The 17,975-nt window shown below is 37.0% G+C and overlaps 1 protein-coding gene across 7 annotated transcripts in view; it reads left to right on the top strand.

The window, feature by feature from the left end:
• The window catches only part of TBCEL (tubulin folding cofactor E like), a 50,865-nt gene extending 33,692 nt beyond the window's left edge, over positions 1-17,173 (top strand). For 6 of the 7 annotated variants that reach the window (XM_007494625.3, XM_007494626.3, XM_007494628.3 and 3 more), the window contains 2 exons: positions 1,323-1,439; positions 13,229-17,173. In XM_007494625.3, the coding sequence (XP_007494687.1) occupies positions 1,323-1,439; positions 13,229-13,547 (436 nt within the window). In that variant the 3' untranslated portion in view covers positions 13,548-17,173. The remainder of the gene's footprint in view (positions 1-1,322; positions 1,440-13,228) is intronic. The other variant, XM_056794206.1, reaches the window with a different exon arrangement.
• The last annotated feature ends 802 nt before the right edge of the window (positions 17,174-17,975 follow it).

The following is a 17,975-nucleotide window of genomic DNA, read 5'->3' as shown; positions in this document are numbered from 1 at the left end:
TACTAGTAAGTGTGCCTGCAGCAGTACATATGCAGTAGCCATTTATGGAGCCCTTGGAGTTTGATCGAAGGAAAAAATAGTTGGGAAGAAAAAAAATCATTAGCCCAATAAGAGTCATAGAATCGAAGAATTTGTTATCTTGAAGGGGGGTGGTAAGGTTTGAGCACAGTGGTCTGAGGTTCTGGATCTTGAGTCAGGAAGACCTGCTTTCAAATCAAGCCTCAGACACTTACTGTCTATGTGACCCTAGACAAGTCACTTCACCTTTGCCTTAGTTTCTTCAGCTGTAAAATAGGAATAATAATAATACCTACTCCCTAGAGATGTTGAGAGGGTCAAATGAAATAATCATTATAAAATGCTTAGCATAGTACCTGGCACTCAGGGTTATATCGATTTCAGTTATTATTGTCATCATTATTATTTTACCTGTTAATAATTGGAATATAGGGCAAACAAGAAAATTGAATTTATTAAGAATTTTCTTCTACTTAAGTCAACCATATTTTCCATGCCAGTATAATTGGTCACTTGGAATATACTATAAACAACTTCATTTTTTTTCTGCTTAAATTGTAAATTAGTTTAGAGATGTTTATCATTCTCAGCTTCCTCTTCTGAAGTTTCCTGCATCCTTTGGTACACATAAATTTAACCTCTGCCTCCTACATGCCTGAAGTAACTCATCACCATATAGTATGTATCTTTAGCTGAAGAGATTCTGGTAGAGTCATGGAGAAAACTGTGGCTTTGATTTCTTTGATACTGTATAAAGCACGGAGTATTTTTGTAAGGCTTTAGATACAATGTATGTCCTAGAAGGAATGAATGACCTCTTCACATGAGAGTTGATCTGAACTAAAATAACCCAGTAAACATTTTGCTACTTTAAAAGTAGACAAACACGCATATAACATCTTATTAAAGGAATCTGTCTTTGTGTACTTTCAAAGAAAGCATTCTCTGTGGGTCATTTGATTTACATATTTCTTTGCAAGCATTTTCTAATGTCTGAACTCTCTAGCTTGTATATGTTTATTCTTCTCTATAACGTTTTTCACAGAAGGTAAGAAATTACTATAAAGGGATTCCCCTAACTAGAAATTCAGCTTCAGAACTCATGATTTTTGCTTCTCTTTTCTTATCACATTGTTTAACATTTCTTTACATCTTCATTCATGTCAGTGTCACTCTCATTAGGATGACTCAGAAATTACTTGGGGGATGTTAAGGCTAAATCCTAAACTAATTCATTTTCCATTTGTCAGGCTGGATTAATACTTTGTTTTTCAAAGGGTCTTTATTTTGGCTTTAACTTACAGATTGCCATCAGTTTCCAAACTTAATGGCAGTGTTGTTACTGATGGAGAGCGAGAAGACTCTGAGAGATTTTTCATTCGTTATTATGTGGATGTCCCCCAAGAGGAAGTACCATTCAGGTAAAAATTCCTAAACAACAAATCAAGGCTGTCTATAAAGCAATTTGATTGAACAATATTTGTTTTAGATCAACAATTTCAGTGATTTAGACAATTTGCTTTTTTAGAACATTTAAAATGTTCAAAGTTTAAAATGCTCTGCTGCTGGCTTTCTCTGCAATTGTTGGTATTGTCTCAAGTTTAGATATGAGAAGATTCAAGATTTTTTAGTGGCTACCTGCATGTTAGACAGAGAAATATAGACAATATGAGAGATACACAAGAAACCAAGATAAGTGAAAGAGAAAGAATATGAACAGAAAAATTGCTGACTTCCTCCACTATAGGTCATGATGTGAAAAGCAGTATGATAGAAAGGAGAGAGCTGGACTTGAAGTCAGGAAACCTGGGTTTATATCCCAGTTCTGACTTAATAGCAAGCATAAGTCTTTTGTCTATAAAATAAGGATAATAATTCTTCCCCACCTACCTCACAAGATTCTTGTGAGGACAGTGCTTTGTAAGCCATAGATGGCCATGCGCATGTATTTCTTTCGGGTCACTTCCATACTTCTCATTCCCAGATCCATACCACTGCTTCTTTTTTATCCTCTTCTTCAGTAGGTCATTTTTTTCCCCACACATACTCCACAAATTAAACTGTCATTTCATATTGTAGACTCTTCAGAAATATCCTGGGCTTCATCAGTACAGAGAAAGGTATAGAATATAAAGAGAGCTGAGAGAGGAACAATGAAAATGACTAAGGAGATGGACAGGTCTCTGAGGAATCCTTAGAAATGGGATTTTTGAGCTTGCAAAGAAGACCAAAGGGAGAAGGATTAAGAATTTTATTTTCTAAAGAGTGACTTTATTTCATTTTATTACTTTTTTAAACCCTTATCTTCCACCTAAGAATCAATACCATGCATGGGTTCTAAGGCAGAAGAATGGTAAGAGCTAGGCAATGGGGGTTAAGTGCCTTGCCCAGGGTCACACAGCTAGGAAATGTCTGAGGCTAGATTTGAACCTAGGACCTCTCATCTCCAGGCCTGGCTCTGAGCTAGCTACCCAGCTGCCCCCATAAAGAGTCACTTTCAAGAAATCTCAAGGTTCCTTTGAAATTACTCTGAAATCTGAGAGCCCAAAAGTTTTAAACAGTAAATAGTTTTAAAGTAAATCTTCAAAAGTTAGGGGTCTTTGTTTTTTAAACTTCATGTGCAAGAACCTTATAAGTTTTCAGAACAGTGATTATCAGTGCATCATTTGGCATGGCTCTGTAGTATTTTCGTGGAAGAATGCAAAATTCTGGTTTTGAATATGCCAGATGATGCAGTTATTATTTCAGGAGGCATTTATTAAGCAACTCTTATGTTCCAGGCACTGTGCTAAGCACTGGGCAGAGAAAGGTGAGAGAGTCCCTGCCCTCCCAGTGTAATGAAGGGAGCCAACAAATAAACAGCTGTTTACAAAAACGATTAATTTAAGATAAATTGGAGATAATCAACGGAGTGAAGGTACTGAAATAAAGGAGTTCAGGAAAGTCTTCTTCAGAAGGTGGGAATTTAGCTGGAGAAGCCAGGAGATAGAGATGAAGAAAGATGAGCATTTTGGCATTGGAGGAAGGGAGAAGAGCCAGAAAAAATGCCCAGAACCAAAAGTTAGAAGGTTTCATTTGAGGAACAGCCAGGAGTCAGTGACACTGAATCACAGTTTGTGAGGACTGACTTTGTCAGTAGGATAATAGTGGAAGATCATTCCTCTGTCTCCACAAAAGTGGACTAACAACAGTGTAACATGTTATAGAACATTTTAGCAGTATTGAAGCTAGCTATAGATGCATTTAAGTGGTGGCCAAACTGACCCTTTCATTTTGGTATTAAAAAGAGGATGAAAGAATAGAAAAGTATAAGTGACCTCGAGATGTATCAATTAAATATTAGGGAAAGTAATGTGTCAGGATATCTTTACTCTCCTTGTTATTCGTATGTCTCTTACCATCTCCTTACTCTTTTCCTCTGAAACAAAAACATTGTTGAGTAGGAGATAGTAAATACCAAAGTGAACAGTCTGAGGTGAAATTGTGACTGAGAAAATGAGTATTCAAGAATGGCATTTGATTGTTAATATCTTGGACCTATTGGTTTTAAGACAACATTGGAGAAAGAGTACTGAATTTGGAGTTAGGTTAACCTGGGTTCAAATCCCCATTTTTGACAGTGTAACCTTTGATAATATCCTCTTTGGGTCAGCTTCCTCATCTGTAAAATGAGGGGGCTACTCTTCTAAGGTCCTTTCCAGCTCAAAGGTTATAAATGCTATGGTCTTATTCACTTAGCCATACAATTTATTTTCTCTAAGACATAAGGATGAAAAGTTGAACTAATTTACCTATTTACTCATTTTTGGGTTAAATAACCTTGCTTCTGATCACTGAGTTGTTCATCTCCTTTCATTCAACACAAAATGATTCTATCTAAGGCATGCCTTTTTATAATTGTAAAAATAACAATAACTGATATTATGGCCTCCCAACAATCCTATGAGGTAGGTACTAAAGGTAATGTTATCCTCATTTTATGAATGAAGAAATAGGTTCCCAAAGGGTAAGTAAGTAACTTACTTGTTCCTGGTTGTAAGCATCAGATACAAGATTTGAACTCGGGTTTTCTTGACTCTTAAGTCCAGTATTTTATCCATTGTTATCTTGAAGATATGCATGTTTTTGGTGTGTGAATGTCTTTTATGATAGCAAAATTTCTTTATGAACAAGTTAGATCTTTAAGTGAGATCTGTTTTGAGATTTAGAGTTACTTAGCAATATAAGAATTTACAGGTGATCCAGAGACTTTTTATATACTGTTTTCTTACTCCTGAAAACATAGTTTCTGAATACCTGCAACCTTTGAATTCATATGAATTCAAATTCATATGAAGCATGAAATGTTTAATGGCTTGAGGGAAAAATGAGCTGGAAGGAAGTTTTGTAACTTCTTACAGATAGATGATCATTTAATCTTTTTTTTCTGTTCTTTACTGGTAGGGGGAGTTGAAAGTTCAGCCTTTATAAGATAGCCAACTCTGGTAATAATGAGCTTACACTCATAGCTCCAGGATAACTAGGCAATCTACCATCTGTTTTGTGTTGTCTGTTTACCGTGTAAGGCAACAGAGGATGAGAAATCTCTATCCCCTGTTCCTTGGCCTTTTGACGCTATGAAATCCACCTTCCCAATCAATAGGCTCTTTATTTAAGTGCATTCAGCTGTGTACTGTTTCTTAGAGACAGGGGCAGCTATTAAAGTCTGTTTTTTTTTCCAGTCCAGAGATCTGTTAATGTTGTTCCAGAATATGTTCAGCCTGTGCTGCAGGTGGCTAGAAAGGTGTTCCCTTTGGTCATATTTCATTTCCTGATTTTTTTTTTAGGAGAGCTTTCAGGAAATGTTAACTTTAGGCTTTAGCTGAGGTTCAAAAGATGACAGTTTTGACCCTAACAGAATTGACAGTCATTTTTGAAGTCTGCTGAAAGTCTGATAAAGAGCATCTTCCTGATTTAGACTTCCCTTCCCTAGCAGCTTATAGATACTGTGCAAGAAGTTTGCTCTTACAAGAGAACTGTGATTAATCTCATATGCCAGCCACTATTTCCATTTCTTTCAGGGCTTCTTATGATCTGTTAAATTATTTGAGAGCTGTTGGAATATTGGGATTCAGTTCTTTAATTTCTGTTTGTAATTTTTTTTCTATTTCTAATCTTCAGTAAAAACTAGTGACTGCTATAATAAGATCTATAAATATGTTTTTCAGCTAATTTCAGTAAATTGCTTTGGAAAAGATGTAAACATTTTGATACTTGCTTCCATCAGATGTGTATATCACAATTCACTCACAGCTCCTTGTCCTATATAACTCTTGTCCATGTCCTCCCATAAATTCTCTGCTAAGGGGTTTCCTTGAGACCTCTTAGGTTATTCGTTATTCACATTACCTGACCAGTCTACCTTAGTAAGATCTTTTTTTTTTTTAAACCCTTACCTTCCGTCTTAGAGTCGATACTGTATATTGGCTCCAAGGCAGAAGAGTGGTAAGGGCTAGGCAATAGGGGTCAAGTGACTTGCCCAGGGTCACACAGCTAGGAAGTGGCTGAGGCCAGATTTGAACCTAGGACCTCCCGTCTCTAGGCCTGGCTCTCAATCCACTGAGCTACCCAGCTGCCCCCTTAGTAAGATCTTTTAAAAGAGAAATACATTCCTTTTTCTTGATGATGTAGGTGGAAAAGATGACCAGTTCAGTAGCTGAAATTCAAGATTTATTTGTAAGCTTTTGGTAAAGGTAGGAGTATGAGTGGGAGTGGGACTTAGTCTTCTAATGCAATATTATAGGAATGGATACAAAGAGTCAGGAAGACCTAGGGGGTCAGGATTGGCATCTGACTTCTCAGGTACCCATGTAATTTTCTAAAACCAGAAGTTGCAAAGTATTTTACCAAACTACATTGCTTAAAAGGAGTTTACTAAAAGATCACAGGTCCAGACTAAAAAAACTTAAAACTCCACAGAATTTAAAGTAAAACAAATTGTGAGGTTCTCCCTTTTATATGACAGAATAGAACTTTCGGTTTTTCTAAGAGTCATCAGTTTCTTTTGAGGAAAAATGATTCTGGTATGTGTCTCTGTATTATCTATGTGCTTATTATTTTGGTCCCCCTTCCTCAGTTGTTTGTACCTTAGCCAACATCACATTGACTATGGTGACTCATATTTTGTTTTATTTTGTGTTTTTCATCTCTCCTCATCCTTAGACTGGCTTGAGTACTTAATGGTTGTGCATAGCTCTCTTTTTTTCATGCAATTAAAATGTACTTTTCTTTAGGGAAATAATGTATCATGTATTATGTTTTATGGGCTAATAATAGGTTTGCTGACATAAGGAACCTTTAAAATTTTTTCCACATTTTGAATCCCAGCAGGAATAAATATAACCAAAAAAGGAACCAGTTGACTGATAGGCAGAGGAAGAGAGGACTATTATCAGTGAGAGGTGTAAATGCCAGGACTAGATTTCTTTGAAGGCTGTTCTTTGCTGCTACACTCCCATTGGTTCCTTGGTTTCTTTGTGCCTCTCGTAAGCCCTTAGATCCTAACTTGGGAAATCCTTGGGCTTGGTGTCAAAGTAGGTCATGGTTTTTCAGACATGTTAATTTGTCAAAGGTAAAACTCTTTGCAAAGTATGAAGAATATTTCTTCTTGTGAAACTAATGGTTTCCTCAATAGACTTGATTGTATCTCTGTATTATTGTGAGAGCAGGGCAATGGCCTTTCTGCAGCCCCTCCTCCCTGATGAAGGTTCGTTTTGTCTAGGATACTAGAGAAATCCTAGTGCACTCTGCCCTTACCTTCTCCTTCTTACAGACAGAGAGCCTGCTGTTGTACAGGAGCATTCCTCCATTTGATGGGAGTCTCCTGGGCTTCCTACATGGCCCAGCTCAGTCATCCCCAGACAGGGGCAGTAACACAGCACTGCTCACATTAAGCTGTGAGTTAGATGAGAAACAAAAGGGGCATTCTCCACAGCATACAGTGGAGAGCTTCTGAAATGTTAGCTCTTCCTTACAGCTTAGGGTCTTTGTCATTTCAATTACCTCGTGCTTTGTTTTGACTTCTTGCCACTTTCCCAGCCTAGCAAAAAATGTGCTACCTCCCCTCTCTTGATCGGAGATGTATACATATGTCTGTATGTGCTGGTGAGGAAATCTCCAAGAGGACCAACCCTCCAGAATCATGATCTTGGGGTAATTATCTTTTGTGTCTGAACTTTTTAACTTGAAATTTTTGAAATTAATTGCTTTACTGCTCATCTGACTGATAGCACATTCTCTGACCTCTTTAATGGGAGGGGGAGAAAGAATCAGATATTTAGCCCCACAAGGAATATTTTTATGGCCCTTTATCTAAAGATCTAGGTATTCTTAATATCAATATTGAGGGGGGAAAAGGAGGAAAAGATTCCTTAAAAATTCTTTATTAGTTCATATGCAATTGTTCATAAGCTTTTGTCCAGTTTTGGGTGTCAATGGTGTTTGATGCTTAACATCATCAGAAGCCTGGAAGAGACATTAATGCTGTAAGACATATCCTCATTTTTTCTTAAAATTGTGGCTTTCTCAGAACAACTATTTTTCAAATTTATTACAGATCCTGGGCCTATAGGTTTGTGCTGATTTATATGGCTTGTGAGTAGGGATTGTTTCATTCTTTGTTTTTTGTCCCCAGTGCCAAACAGTGCCTGGCACATAGTAGGTGCTTAATAAATACTTGTTGATTGAAATTGATTGGCTGATTTGCTTTTGGATGGATTTGTTAGTTTTTGAGGAATTCTCTTGGGCCTATTAAATAGTGAGTCTTTTGGTATGAACCTATGATTTCCTTAGTGTGGTGAACCCCCAGAGTGAAAACTCCCTCTGATAATGCAGCTTAACTGTAACTTAGAGTTATAGAGAGAAGTGTCTCCAACTCTGAGAAAGTTAGCAGCTTGCTCATAGCCACACAGCCAATATATGTCAGAGGCAGGAATTGAACCCATGTCTTTCTGACTTTTTGTTTGGTATTTTATCCATTAACCCTTGCTACCTCCCAAGTAGAGAGCATTGTTACAAATTTTACCAAGAATCCCAAGATACCAAGAGACTGATTTACCCAAGAAAAATAGGAGTTTTTGCCCAAGTTAGAAATAAAACATACATCCTAATTCCTAGTCTATGACTTTATATTTGGATACTAAGCCATTACTTCAGTTTCAGATTGTCTAAGGCAAAATTAATTCCTTCCCAGCTACCCCATCCTACTTTACCTGTTTCTTTCAGTGGAACCACCTTGTTTTTAATCATCCAAGCTTGATGAAATTTAAGTCATCATTAGTTTTCTAATCAATCACCAAGACCTATTGGTTTGTCTTTCAAATATCTTTCATATCTGTCCCTTTCTTTCCCCATCACCACTTTAGTCCTGACTCTCCTTGTATTTCCAGATTATTTATTGTAGCAGCTTCCTAACTAACTTCCTGACTAGCCCTACCCATTCTCCCTAGATACATGCATACATATACACACACGCACGTACAGCATGTGACTATATCTCACTGCCACCAGGCTAAGTATTTCTTAGCATAACATGTCACTCCTCTGTTAAAAAACTCTTTAATGCTTCCTTGTTTCCTACTCCTTCACTCTTTAAGTGTCTATCCAGTTTGGGAGGCTTTATGTATATGTACTTAAGGACAGTAAGTAATTCCTGTAAAGGAGTTTAAAAGAAAGGAAAGTTCACTTTTGGCTTGGGTTGTCGAGAAAGACTTCTCAGAGTACATGTGTATGAGGCCTTTTGTCTGGATAGACATTGGATAGGCAGAAATGAGAACGAGGGCAATGCAGGCACAGAGAATTGTATGAAAAGTGGGAAAGATCAGGTGTGCTTGGGTAATGATGAGTCCCTTATAAAAGAAAGTCATGATCACTTGCCTTGAGAAACTAAAAGGTGATTTTACATTGTCATTGTTTTGGGCATGGGGTTTTTAAGATTTAAAGTACTTTCCAAGGTGTTTGTCTAATAGATCAGAAAGTGGCAGCAGCAATATAATGGAAAGGGCTGATATTCAGCTCTTTCTAGGCCCATCTCTTTGGGCTTCTCTTACCTTATTAGTAAAATAAGGGATTGAACTGGATGGTGGAAGCAATAGGCAAAGCTCTGGTTCTAGAGACCCTGGATTCAAATCCTACCTCTGGCACTTTCTAACTGTGTGACCTTGGGCAAATCATAATCCTTCAGTTTCTTCATTTGTATGATGAGAGTTAGACTTAGACCATTATCAAAGCTCCCTTAAAACTCCAGACTTGTGATCTTATGGTCTTTAAGGTTCATTCTAGCTCTAACGTTTTATGACTAAGTTAACCTTTGGTATCTGTGTATGTCTACCTTTTATGTTTCATCCAAGACTTATCTATCTTCAGATTAAAATATTTGAAAAGAATTGGTAACATACCTTCATTCGTTCTGTATCCACATGATAAATTAGCATAAGTAAGCCCATTGACAGAGTTGTAGTCAGATCTGTGGTACATGAGAGACAGATATCTATACCATGTGTGCTGCTCAGGTAGAAGTTAGGTTAGATTACTTAATGATCTCTTTTGACCCTGAGATTTTGTGAGTGTTAGAAGTGTAGAGTTGGACAGCCAAGGAAAGGAAGCTAGGAGACCTTTTTTGTATAATGCTGACTGCCATGCCTTGCAATAATGGGATAAGAAAGATGAGAGAAGAAAAAATTTTCTGCTTGACTATTCATGTTCCTGTTTGGGGTAAGTGCTAAACTTCAGCCTTACCATATTCATTTTCAAATATTTCAAAAGCTTATAGTGAAAACATCTTGCAGAATTGAAATAAGATTTCTCCCCCCGGATATCTTTTAATTAATTAACTTATTAAATTTAAAGAGAAGCTGTCTGTCCCTGGGGAGTGTTCTTCATGAGGCTACAACTGGCTTTTGGTTTCCTCTGTGCCTTTTTCTTCACACTGATTTTACATGTATGGGTAATGGCATGTTTCCCGAAACTCAGTAAAGTCAGTTACTGCTAGAAGAAGACCATGGTGAAAACAAAGAAACCCATAGACCATATACTTTCCAATTATGCACAGCCAATGCAAAATAATACTACCTGATGTTTACCCAAAAGGCTATTTTTAGTGGTGTTATCCTTTGAATTCCACTTGTAACATTATCCTCCAATTCAGAGATCAGGCATTTATTAGAGGTGCAGAGGGTTGCTCATGGTTAGGTGACAAAGTTAATGAGAGGGGTGAAAATTAGAATTTAGATGATGGGTATCTATGCATTACTTTGGAGAATGGAATTATATTATCCTTTACTAGATTTTAGAACTAAAGATAAGGTATTTGATTTTGGAGTTAAATGCAATTCCATTTGAATTGAGCTTTAATTGAAAACAAAATATCTGAACTAAAAAAGTAAGAGATTAATTCTAAAATTTTCTGTTCATATCTCTAAATATTCTAGAAGATTTTGGTTTAATTTATATTGTAAAGCTATGTCCTGCTTTAAGAGAATCCAATATGTAAAATTTTTTAATTTGCAGAATAAATAGAAAAGAAGTAATTGTCAGAATATTTTTGCAATTTTCAAGTTCCCTCAAATAATAATAGTTCATAAGGTATTTATGTAGAACTTCAATTTTTATACAGCGCTTTACTCAAAAGAATCCTTTAAGCAGACTGTATAGTACTATTATTAATACCCTTTCGCAGACAAGTACACTAAGACTCAAGTCATATATCTAATAATAATAAGGGCTTGAAATACAATTTGAACCCAGGTCTCTTCACCCTACATTCAGAACTTTATGTATCCTATTCCTTCTTAGAACAGGTTTGTCTCTTGCATTTAAAGTCCTTCACAATTCAGATACTGCCTACCTTTGCAGACTTGTTATACATTATTCCCTTTTGTGCACTTGAGGACCTAGGCAGACTAGCCTGCTTGACGTTCCTTATTTCTGAAATGAATTCTACCCCCACTCCCCCTCTTAGACTACTTAGGTTCTTTCAAAACTCAGCTCAGGTGCTTCTTCCTACCTGTTTCTTCTTCCCTTTACCTCAATTACTAGTGCTCCCACTCCCCACCCCAAATTTTTTATATATTTTATACCTCTTTATATGTGCTCCTTTTGCTTTAGCCCTGTTAGAATGCAAGCTGCTTCAAGGCACAGCCTCTTTCTCTTTCTGTACCTCCTAAGTCTGCCACATAATATATGTATACTCTGTAATAGATACTTAGGAAACGCTTGCTCCTTACTTGATTAGTAAAATGAATATGATTGTTGTACGCAGATTTTCATGGAACACGTCTATTGTGTAAATTTGAGGCACAACTTTTATTTCCCTTTGCTAAAAATAGACAACGAAGAATGAACAATTATCACAGCCCATAGGCAGAAACTAGCTCACACAAAGGGACTGGTTTGCATTGCCTGCATGTGAGTAGTTGAAAAACAGAATGGTGCCCAGAAAGAGCTCTGGCCTGGGAGCTCTAAATTCAACTCTACCACCTAGGCAGGTGACTCCAAACTTCTGAGCCTTAGTTTTCTATAAAATAGGATCAATAGATGCCTTCCTTACTGAAACTATGTATGTAAAAATTCTTGGTAAATTGAGCATTACAAATAATATAAAGAAAAGGTCACTATTATTTTGCTACTAAAAGTCCAAAGAAGAGTTTCATTTTGGCCAACATTGAAAAATAATTGTTTCAATATTTCTCAAGTTTTTAAAGCAGTAAAGCATTTGACTTTTAAGAAGTTGTTGTTTGTTAAAGTAAAGGATGATTATGACATGGGGGAGTGTTGCCACCTTTATTCTTGGTTCAAACTACTTCCATATGCCAGTGGTCTACTCCATTTATACATGAAGTTTGTGGCATTGTGTATAACTAAATGGTTAGTTTACTTAAGTTCACACATTGGAGGGCCAGTTGGCTTCTCTTCCTCTTATAGCCACAATATCCTTATTTCTGCTAGGCCTCTTGCAAATGCATTGTTCAGAGGGGGAGCTAGAGTAAGAAAGCAAAAGTGAATCATCAAATTCATCCTTTATACTAGTCAAATCAACAAGTATTAAGTACCTATAATGTGCCCAACACTGTACTAAATTTTCTTAGAAAAGAACTACTCAAATTCTCTCACAACTTGACCAATGTGGAAATATGTTTTGCATGATCATAAATGTATAACCTAGATCAAGTTGTGTACCATCTCAGGGAGGAGGGAATGAAGGGAAGGAGACAATTTGGATCGTAAAATTTTGGAAAACATATGCTAATTATTATTACATGTATTTGGAGAAATAAAATATTAAATTAAAAAACTATTCAAGGAACAGTTAGGTGACTCAGTGGATAGAGAGCCTGGCCTGGAAACCAGAAGACCTAAGTTCAAATCTGTCCTCAGATACCTTGTAGCTATGTGACCCTGGGCAAGTCACTTACCCCAGATGCCTAGCCCTTAACTGCTTTTTTGCCTTAAAACCAATACTTAGTATCAATTCTAAGACAAAAGGTAAGGGTTATTTTTTTAAAAAACACTACTTAGTCTTATCTCACTGTACTTTTTTTGTAATGAAATAATAATAAATTCTATTCAACAGTTGGGTCTGACAGTCTCATAAACCTAAGATCTTTGTGCATCTCTCATGCATGTTGATCCTTCCTTGGAAACATTCAGACCATCCAGAATAAGAAACCAGCCTCCAACTGGATAGGTTGTGATTCTTCAGTCTTATGTAACTTTTCCCTTCATTCCACACATATCAGTAGCTTATCCTTTCTCTGATGCTCATATGACTCCCATTCTGACATTTGGAAAGAGCCTTGGACTAGGAGTTTAGAAACATGGACTTTTGTCCTGTCATTGCTACCTTCTGGCTGTGTGAATTTATTCAAGACTCTCCATCCTTCTGGTCCTCATTTTCCTCATTTGTAAATTGAGTGGCTTAAAAGGAGTTGTCTCCAAGGACCTTTCCAGCCCCAAGGCTGACTTTGTCCTTTGAATAACTCCATCTAGAGGGAGAGAATTGCCCTGCATGCTTATTGCATTGAATACCTCTAAGGAGTCTTGATATGACAGGAGCTTGCAGTCAGGCATTTTGAGTAAGGAAGATATTGAATCCAACAATGTGTTGCCCCCCAACAGATACAAAGGATTTCATAGGTAACACGGTCTTGCTGAAACACTCTATCTTTTCTTCTAGGTATCATGAACTGATTACAAAATATGGGAAGCTGGAGCCCCTGGCTGACGTGGACCTCAGACCCCAGAGCAGTGCAAGGGTAGAAGTCCATTTTAAAGAGCAAGTGGAGGAAATGAGTATTCGTCTGGACCAAACAGTAGCAGAACTAAAGAAACAATTAAAAACTCTAGTACAGTTACCAACAAGCAACATGCGTCTCTACCACTTTGACCATGAAGCTCCCTTTGGCCCAGAGGAAATGAAGTACAGCTCCCGGGCACTGCACTCCTTTGGTATTAGGGATGGAGACAAAATTTATGTGGAGTCCAAAACAAAATAGCCCCTGCTGCCATTGTACAGACAGACCCACACACACAAGCGTGCAGGTACACACACATACACACATACTTAAGGACTTATTTTCCTTTGGGGGGGAAAGGCTTGATTTTTATTTTGTTTTGAGGGTTAAGTTGTGTGGGTGCACGGGTGTGGATGTGTGTGTGTGGGTGCCTACACACGTGTGAGTGTAGGTATGTGTGTGAATGGGTGTTCCCCAGGAAAGGTAGGGGAACCATGTGGGGTTTTCTTTTCTACACAGGTATCTTTGGCTTGGACAATTGGCCCTGATCTCCAGTCTATTCGCCCTCATGGGATAAGTAAAGAAGAGATCACTGGATTCCTTTTGTGTTCCTTAGAAGCTATGTGACCACTACGTACCGCCACCGCCATGCCAGTGTACTTGTGAAAATAGCACGAAGGGTTCATTCTTCTCTCCCTTAACTCACCACCCCTAGGTTAAATTAGGAAACCAGGAGGCATGGCAGAAATGGCCAGCAGCTCGGGCTCCTTATTCCCTACCTCCCTCCCCATTCCCAATCCCCTTCAGTTTTCCTTTCGTTTTTAATTCAAGTCAACTCATTGACTTTATTTTACTCTGATTCTATTTTGATTTGCCATTTTTTTTTTGACAAGAAATTTTTCTGGTTTTTAAAATAAATGAAAGGATTTTAATGTGCATTCTCATCTGATTTGGACCTCAGGTATTCCATAATATTAGATGAGAGTATTTAAAACTCTTCTAGCAACACATGCTACTGCTGCTGCTCCTCCAGGCATGCATGCATGCAGTTTTTGAGGTAATCCATTCCCTGGAGCCTCCTCATATGTTAATCTTCCCATTTTGGCCATTGAAAGTGCTCATTCCAGTGCTTTGCATCGATGGTGGGAAAAGTGATCCCATCCAATAACTTTACCATGAGCAAGCCAAAGGGCGGTTCATTTTATTTTACATTTCAGTAAGTTACCCCAGTCAGAGTGGCAGCAAAAGGACATGTCTGCCTAATCTGGCTTTCTCTCTTTAGGTAGGAAAACTCTTTAAAATTGTCATAACAGAGATTCTTGTCTGAATATTTTTTCTAAGCATAAAATGCGCTCTTTTTTAAAAGCACTTTTCCTTCAAAGCTTGGTTCTTAACCTACTTTGAAATATTTCTGTTCCCATCTTTCCCTGTTCCATCAAAAGTTTTCCCTATATAGTTCTCCTTTTTCCTTGTCCATTCTATTAACAGGTTGAAGACTTCAGAAATACTTAACTCTGGGATTAAAGGTGTTCACATAAAGTATTTTTCAAAGAATGTCATTGGGTATCTGGTTGCACCTGAACTTTTAACCTGTGATAGATGATGCCACATCACCCCACAAATAACTTTTGTTTCTTTGAAGCTTTTGGATGAGTCTTAGAATGTCTCATTTTGGGTGTTGGGTTTTTTTCTTCATCTATATGTATTTTTTTTCTATGCCATAAAGATGGGAGTTTCTTCTCTTAATGCACTTCAGGTTCAGCATCTGTTAAGCTTTTGACTCAGATTTCTGAACTTCCAGATTCCCTGAAACATTAAAGGTGGAAACCAAAGGGTTCAAAAAAGATGAATGGGGCTCATTCTCCTTCTGCTGTTGCCGCTTGCAGGCTTTACCTTCCCCAAATCATAGAGATGAAAATAGGTGATCCAGGCTGTAGATAGAATAGAATAATTATTTTACAATCACCTTTTCCTGACAGTTCTTTGGAAGTGAGGAGGGAAAGCATGGCAGCTATGGCATCATGAAGATTAAAACACATGGTGCTCTGTATGTGTGTGTGCATGTGCATATGTGTGCATGTGCATGGAGGTAAGAGACAACAGAACTGAGAATGTTGTTTCTGTCATCCCTGGGAACAAATATATTCTCACCCTTGAGACTATATGAAAATCTCTCAGTAGAAGGCGGAGCAAGCACTTAACACTTTAACCATATATGGAGTGGTCACATTTAATTAGATATTTTACTGTAAGTCAGAGTTTTCATGAAGTACATTTTTAATATTAAATAGCAACCTGTTTCTTTTATTGTAAAATGCGCCATTCATTGGCTACAGGTTTCTTCATTTTGTTGTGAAAATTGTAGGGAAAGGGAAAATTTCTGATTTACAGAAGAACAATCACACTTGAATGTGGTGCTGGCATTATATCCAGTGGTGTCAACAGTGCTGTGTAATTTTGACCATAACAACTTGAAAACAAGTTTTTGGAGTTATGAAGCAAAAGCAAATAAAAGCAGGCATATGAGGTCTTAAAGGTGGCCAATATGATATATTGATTTGGAAGCAAGATAGATTGGTGTGTTGAAAACCTTTATATAAATTTTATTTTTATTGCAGCCCCCAACCACAGAACTTTAGAAGACATAGATCTTTAAACATACAAATTAAGCTTATTTGATTTGCTTGCATCTCTGTTGGATTACTTAGAAACTTGACTTATTCCAGGCTTACTGGCATCACATCCCACACTTTCCGGCAGTTTGCAAGACAGAGACCTCTCTTAGGGCAGGTTTGCATACTTCAAGTGCTATCGATAGAATACAATTTCTTCTAAAAGAAATTCTTTTAGATATTCTAAGAAATTTAAAAATATTTTAAAAGTTAATTGTTTAAGTTTTTAAAAAAAGAAAGAAGAAAAGCCACACCAAAACCATGAGAGAAACATTTATAAATGCACATGCATGAGACATAGAGAAAACAGTTTTAAGGGTTTGAATGTATTAAGATTTCCAGTTTACTGAAAGGGTTCAGAGCTGTATGTTTTGTAAGACTTATACTGGCTTCCTCACCTTCTGTGTTCTCTTAACCAAGTACTACTTCCATAAGGAATTATTTGCTGTTATTGCCACTTAATGCCACCATCTGCCACCATCAAGTGCTTAACATAGCAGTGGATGTTATAACCACCTTGTTTCTCAAGAGCTTTTGGTGGAAATGAAAACCAAAATGAAACAAACCTGTGTATAATGAAGTTGAATAGTATGTCATTATGCTTTTTAATTTTATGTGTGTTTACTTTAAAAAAATTTTTCTTTTCAAGACTAACCAGATGTTACAACTGTGTTGCTAAAACAGCAGTGTTATGAGCATAGAGCAGTTGTTAGGCAGGAGGAGGAACCATCACCTTTAGACACACATTGATAACTTATTACAGTATGTAGGAGTTAATGTGCTTGCTACATGGGAAGTGTTAGTACACAAGGTATCTGAAATGTGGGTCTTGAGTGCTTGATTGTGATGAGCAAAGCCATTTCTTCTTGTAAATTAGATTTCCTCCCCTCCCTCTTTCATGTTGGATTGGAAATGCAAGCAAATTAGACTCTTTGGAAACATCCAGAAGCTGTTCTTGTTCTCAGATTGTGTTGTGAACACTACTGTTTTCCATGGGTGCTTCATCAGAATATGTCCATTGTTGTGATGGAGAGGGACTGGACTCTCTCAGGCTTTTGACTCTGCCAGCTGTCTCCTGCAGTTAATGGAAATATATATATATATATATATATTTTATTTTAGAATATAATTTAAACATGAAGGTCTATTCTTTGCACTTTTTATTAATATAGAGAGATAATCTTTAAAAAAAATTAAAGATCCAAGTCCATTTTCTCTTTGTGTCTTGATTCTTTCTGGAATTTTATGGTCGAAGTTTTGCATTTGCTTTTTTCTATTGCCAGCAATCAGCAGTAATACTGTTGCTAAGTTCTATGGGGATGTGCCTACATCAAATTTGCAATTGACATGAGTGGCCATTGCAACAAACTTAATTAAAACTGTGTCCCTTTCATTCTCTGCACCCCCCACATCCATTACACTTTACTTACTTATGAGTTTTAGCAAAAGTTCAGTTGTGCTTCTTTTCATAGGCTCAGTTTGTTCTTGAGATCTTTAGCATCCTTCTTTGAACTTGAAAATTTCACCTTGCATACTGAAATTTTGCATTTCTCAAATGTTAAACTTTTTTTGTTGAGATACAGGTAGTTATAATATAAGGTCCTAATGGTCATTTTAAGCCATGTAAATGTACAAATAGTCTGCTGTATCACTTTTAAGTGTCTGAACTTATAGGGTGAAAGAAGAAGCATCAAGATCCAGGAGCTATAGTTAATGTTTCTTAAAACTCCAAGGTTAATGCATGGAATCTAAGTAAAATGGATGACTTTAACACCTCCCTTGACCATTTAGAAATACAAAAGCAAAATTGTCTTATCTGTTTCTTATTTAAATTGAAGATTGTCTGCCTCTTATTTAGCTTCAAAAGGAGTGGATTTTTTTGTTGTTGTTTCCAAACCATAATTCTAACAGTTTATCTTGATCTCTCAGTACTTAAAAAGACATGCACTGAGACATCCAATACTCAATCTATAGTAGGAAAAAATGTGATACAGTGTGGTGAATGGCCCAAAGTTAA

This window comes from Monodelphis domestica, chromosome 4 (assembly GCF_027887165.1).
Source record: "Monodelphis domestica isolate mMonDom1 chromosome 4, mMonDom1.pri, whole genome shotgun sequence".
NCBI lineage: Eukaryota > Metazoa > Chordata > Mammalia > Didelphimorphia > Didelphidae > Monodelphis > Monodelphis domestica.
The sequence above is the reverse complement of the archived record's forward strand: the minus strand, read 5'-3'. Positions and strand labels throughout refer to the sequence as shown.